The 5385-nt window shown below is 61.5% G+C and overlaps 2 protein-coding genes across 2 annotated transcripts in view; both read right to left on the reverse strand.

The window, feature by feature from the left end:
• Positions 1 to 5287, reverse strand: part of TraAM80_05548 (uncharacterized protein) — a gene marked incomplete at both ends in the record, with an annotated part of 5361 nt that extends 74 nt beyond the window's left edge. The window contains one exon of the mRNA XM_029382422.1: positions 1 to 5287. This exon is cut by the window's left edge and continues 74 nt beyond it. Within this exon, the coding sequence (XP_029237726.1) occupies positions 1 to 5287 (5287 nt within the window).
• A 72-nt stretch (positions 5288 to 5359) lies between these two features.
• The window catches only part of TraAM80_05549 (uncharacterized protein), a gene marked incomplete at both ends in the record, with an annotated part of 441 nt that continues 415 nt past the window's right edge, over positions 5360 to 5385 (reverse strand). Inside the window, one exon of the mRNA XM_029382423.1 lies at positions 5360 to 5385. This exon is cut by the window's right edge and continues 415 nt beyond it. Within this exon, the coding sequence (XP_029237727.1) occupies positions 5360 to 5385 (26 nt within the window).

The raw sequence follows: 5385 nt of genomic DNA on the forward strand, positions 1-5385 counted from the left end.
GTACGCCCTGATCCAGTGGACTGGGCGCCGTCCATTCCATGACGTCAAACGGTGTGCCAACAACATGCACCCAGTGACGGTGTCTGTGACGCATCACGAGACCGCATTGCAGCACATCGTGGCCGAGGATTGTCTCAAAGTCAGTAAAGTGCGACATGCTGTCGGGCACCGGCTTGAGCTCGTCGTTGCGCCAGAACAGTTCACAGGTGTGCACGTGGAAGACCAGGCCTGTCGCAGCGGGCCCGCGATAAACGCCAGGCGAACACAGTACCCACGACGACGACACCGTCTCCTCGAGGGATGACTGCGCACGAATTGCACCGGAGTCTCTGGCGCCCAATAACGACGGTGCATCACCCTCCATGGTCCCAGCAGTGGCGTTGTTGTCAGCGGCAACCTCTGGGTCGTGGATGTGGTCGCGGAGCACCACTTTTACGATACGCTGAAAGAGGGCGGAGAGGTCCGCCGCGGAGAGTGCATCCAGGTACGCAAGGATGTCACGCAACTCCTCCAGGAGATAACTGAAGATGACATTCTCCGGGACATCCGCGGGAGGCAGTTTGAGCTGCCGTGACTCCGTCGTGCTGCGGGCGTCGCTGCGGAAAAGATTCGGCAGCCGTACCGTGTCGTTGTAGTAGCGACCACGGATCTGCACAAAGACGGCGCGGCGGCGACCTCCGCTGAGCATCAGTTGCCGCCCCTGTTCCAGCATTTTTTTCGCGCCACGTGTGGTGTCAAGGCCCTGGGCCTGCAGGAACCGCTGCAGCTTCTCCTCTGGCGACAGCAGCCGGTCCCCTTCCTGCGCGGTGAGTTGTGTGCGCTGCATGCCCATGCCGAAGCTGTGCCTGGCACGCACGAAGGCGCACGACTCGAGAAGAGACACCAAGTGTTGGTGGGACTCCAGCGCACGAGAGGCGGCCGTCCTGCATGACCGGTCGTCTTCCCCATCGTTGTGTTTGTCCTGACAGTCTGCTGAGAAACGCTCCGTCACCCCCGCCGTCTTCCACGCCGCACGATGAATGACCGCCAAGTAACTCTGCAGCACGCACTGCGTCGGGGTGTCGTCGTTCCCCTCGGCCTCCCGGCACCACTCTTTCAGAATCGGCTGCACCGTCGTGAGGAGAAACTGCAGAATCGAGGTCTGGTAGTTTGTAATCGTCACCAGCTGCTCCGAGTCCGCCAGCGACGCCCACCCACGCGCAAGATTGCAAAAGAGAAGCACGTCACACACGACACCCACAAGGAAGAGCACGTATGACGCGTTCGCGCTGTAAACGGAGGAGGGTCCAATCTCCAGCACCCCTTCAAGAATGCGGCGCAGCGGGTCGAGCACAGAGGCGGGGCTGTGCTGTAGCTCATTCAGCAGCAGACCGTAGGTGGTTCCGAGGTAGGACTCAAAGTCCTCCGCCGAGAAGTCGCCACGCAGGCGACGCTGCTCAATGACACTCCGCTGCTGTTCCGTGAGCCGCATTGGCACCAACGTTGGAGCTGCCGTCCGCAGCACCTCTGGTGCGACAAACACGGCGGGTTCAAAAAGCACCGCACGCAAGACGCTCTGCAAGGCGGTGGTGAAGAGGTACGCGTGGCGGTCCTGTGAGGCAAAGAAGTCCAGCACGAGCGGCAGCCGCACGTAGGGCACCGTCAGGCACGACAGCAAAACCTCCGACTCCTCCTCACTCATCGTCCCCCCAAAGGTTGGCATGGAGGTGGCGTGCAGCACGTCGTCCTCGGTGGGGTGCTCCACGGCGAGGAGGACGCCGACGTCGATAGGGGACTGCAGCACGAGCCCCTCTCCGTAGAGCAACTCCCGATCACCAAAACCCGTCACAACGATGTCGGCAATGTCACTGTCGCGTCCACGCACCAGGACGCACTCCCACTCCGGGGGAGAAGGAGTTGTGCGCCAGCCGGCACTCATTTGGCGCCCAGGAGCGTCCTCGTCGAAGGTGAGACGCCACGTCGCAAGCTCGTCAAGCTGCTTACGGCGGCGCAGCAGCTGCGCATCCCGCATCTCCATCGTTGCCAGAAACTTTGTGAGAAGCACCATGTCACGCAGCCGCCCAAATTCGGGGTGCTCCCGCGCCAATGGAGTGCGGGAGCCGCAGAACCACTGCATGAGCATGTCCATCTCGGAGCCCGCGGCGGCAAACCCACCCGCGTCATGCAGGCGGTAACCGTAGTTGTCAAGCAAGCGTCGCAGGAACCCCACCGTAATGCTCCCCTTGCGTATTTCCAACTTCTCCGGCATCTGCAGGTCAAACAACTCGTGGGCGTAGTTCTGCTGCTGGAACGTAATGTAGCGCAGAATGGCGGAGCGGGCCAGCAGAAATTGCGGTCGCACCAGCTCCAGCGTGGCGCTGGCACGCACAAAAGGCAGGGACTGTTTGCCAACGGAGGTGGAAAGGTAATACCCGCCGTCACTGTTTAGAAACGAGGCAAAAAGGCTGCATTGCCCATCGCCGCGCGTGCATCGGGCAACCGCATCATACACGACAAGAACAGCCATAGCAACTAAGCAACGCTCGGAATCAAAGGCACGCGTCGGCACCTCCACCGCCTGCCACGCCGTGGCGTACGAGAGTACAAGCGAGTAGATGTTTTCCTGTATGTGCGTCTGCGCATCGCCACCGTCGCCGTTGCTGGCGTTCGTGTTACGCCTTTCTGGAAGCGCCTCCTCCGTGTAAAAACTCGCCACGACCTGTTGCTCCTCCGCCGGCACCGCGAGCATGTCGGTGCCCTGCGGCAGCGGCAAAGGCACAATTTCCAGAAAGATCCACGAGACGAGTTCGATAATGTGCATTTGGATCGCCACGCGCGAGGTGGTGCCACTGTGGCGGGCGCGCAACCACAACGCCTCCACTGCCTCTACCGCGCGCTCAAGCGTCACATCGAGCTGCGACCACCCCGTCACACGGCGGACGTCACTGAGGTCCTTCAGCTCCGGCAGAACCGTTTGCACCGGCTGCCCGTAGTACGCCGCCGTGGAGACGGACGGCAAAAGACTTGCATTTGCAAATGCGCTGTCCTCCACCGCCGCACAACACTGCTGCGAGAGCTTAAACCATTGACCCTCGCCCTCCCGTGATTGTGCGTTAGTTACGTGCTCCTCCGATGGCCAGTTAGTGGAGAGACCACTTCGCATCGCCTGCGTCTCTTTAGGCAGCGCCCCCACCATCTGCTGCACAGCACTTAGAAGCTCCAGCACGCGTGTGGCATCCTCTGCGGTAAGTGCACCGCCTTCAACTGTGAGGCGTTTATTTGTGTGGTGTGCAAGTTGGGCGGCGCTGCAGCGGAACATCGCTACATCTACTGCCGTCAGGGGCGTGGCGCCGCTCCATGGACCACGCGGAAATAGCACCGCCTCCGGATCCGTGCGAAGCGCAGCCACGCCCCGCCGATGCACCAATCGGCCATCGGTGTCAAAGAGGAGGAGCTCCGGAACGTGGATGACGTCCAACTGCTTCAGCAGTTCCGTGCACGGGTACGCGGCACGGGGAAAGATGAACATTGACGCGTGTTCTTCATACATCTGGCGATTCAGATCGCAGCTAAGAAAGAGAAGTTCAACACGAGGCATTGCGCCACGCAGCCGTGGGGTTGCCTCCGAGAGAAGCATAGAGAACCTTCTGCAGGACTGCTCATGCAGCCCGCCACAGTAGACAAGCACCGTCTTCCCCTTGAAGTGCTCTCCGGTAAGGACGACGTTCTTATCGTTCATCAAGATGGTGCCCGACGCTCGTGCAGTGCGCCAGACATCGTCCATCGTTGCTGCCGACATCGTGTCGTCGACCCCGGCAAGTCGCAGCAGCTGCATGGCCTGCCCGATACGGGCAGCAACGGCGCCCTCGGTCCCAGGTACATCGTCGGTGATGCTTGCCCCGTCACTGTTGATGTCGCTGCGGTCAGCGATGCCAGTTGCGCTGCAGCGCAGGAAGCGGCGGGCAAGGGCGCTGAGGTCCTCCGCCGCACGCATCATAAACTCATACTTCAGCGCGTACTTTATGGACTTCTGCACGGGGCGCTCCCGCACGCCGTACTGCTCCAGAAGGTACACAAATGCCGTGACGGCTCCCTTGACGGCGCTTGACGCACTTTGCGCCACCGTCGCGCGGTGCTTGTGCACAGCAGCCGGGAAACACTGCGTGGAGGCGGCGGCATCCTCCTCGTCCTGGCCGTCAGGAGAAACGAGCAGCATCTCCGTCGCAAACCGCGGTGGGTCCGTGAGTTTGTGCCCCTGCTCCACAAGCCACGGCAGCAGCACATCGTAGAAGACCTCCTCTCGGATGTACTCCGACCGATCGCCAGACGCGTTCCCACGCATCCCAAGGGAGAGCAGCAGCAGCCAAAAGGTTGGATCCAGCAGACGGACGCTCGCAACTCCCTCAAAGCGGAGAAGCGGGCACGACACTATTTTCTCCGCCGTCTGCCATGACGGGTGGTACGACATGCCCTCGCTGCCGCGATTCACGACGACGATGTCAAACACCTCCGGCCTGCGCCTGTGGATGAGCAAGTAGACGGCGTTCGCGGCATTCAGCCCAGCCCAACCGCTTGGCATCAGCAGCCACTCCCCCAGCGCGAGTCCACTGACCAAGGACACGGCCCTCTTGACAACAGCAAGCACCTGCTCCGGGTCTTGCGCCCGTTCCGCCTCCTGGGCAAAGTAGTAGGAGCGACGCAGCGCGCCGTGTGCCTTCTGAATCGCCTGACGATCCGCTGCACCGAGTTGACGCAGCAACGGGTGTGAGATGATTGCCTGCCCCTCTTTCCCCAACGACTGCAGGAGGGAGGCCGCCGTGCCTCCACCGTCCGACGTTGTTGCGCCAAGCGTGTTGATGCGCGAGAGCGCCACGTCGAGGGTTAGCAGCGCCACCGCCACCCCACCGCCCTCCAGCGGGAACCCTTTGCCTTCCACGTACGGATCCGCCATGAGGCCAGCAAAGGAGGGAAGCATCCAAATGTTCAGCGGGAGGTTCCGCAGCAGCTTCTCCCGCTCCTCCTCCTGCCGCTTCTGTGCAGCGGAGGAGGTGTTCACCGACACCACCTCTGCCACAGCGGAGCCAATGAGCATCAGCTTCGCGTTGTTGCGCACACCCAGCTGTACCAGCGATTTGGCATCACTGTTAGCGTCGTTCAGTTTGGGTTTGCCTAGCAGCTTCTGCATCGCGGGCAGCACACCCGTCTGGGCGTAGAGCTGCTCCTTCAGCTGTAGAAGGGTTGGCGGCGTGGGGCCATCTGGCAACTCCACCACGAGGGCCTGAGTGCCAAACTTCACCTCCACACGCATGGCAAGCACCACCTCCTCGCCTCTGTCGCCCCCTGCCCGCTCTTCCGACGCACCAAAAACCTCCAACCAAACCTAAAAAAAAAAACGACTTACAAACG

This window comes from Trypanosoma rangeli (genome assembly GCF_003719475.1).
Source record: "Trypanosoma rangeli strain AM80 chromosome Unknown Tra_15.4_contig_00183, whole genome shotgun sequence".
Taxonomy (NCBI): Eukaryota; Euglenozoa; class Kinetoplastea; order Trypanosomatida; family Trypanosomatidae; genus Trypanosoma; species Trypanosoma rangeli.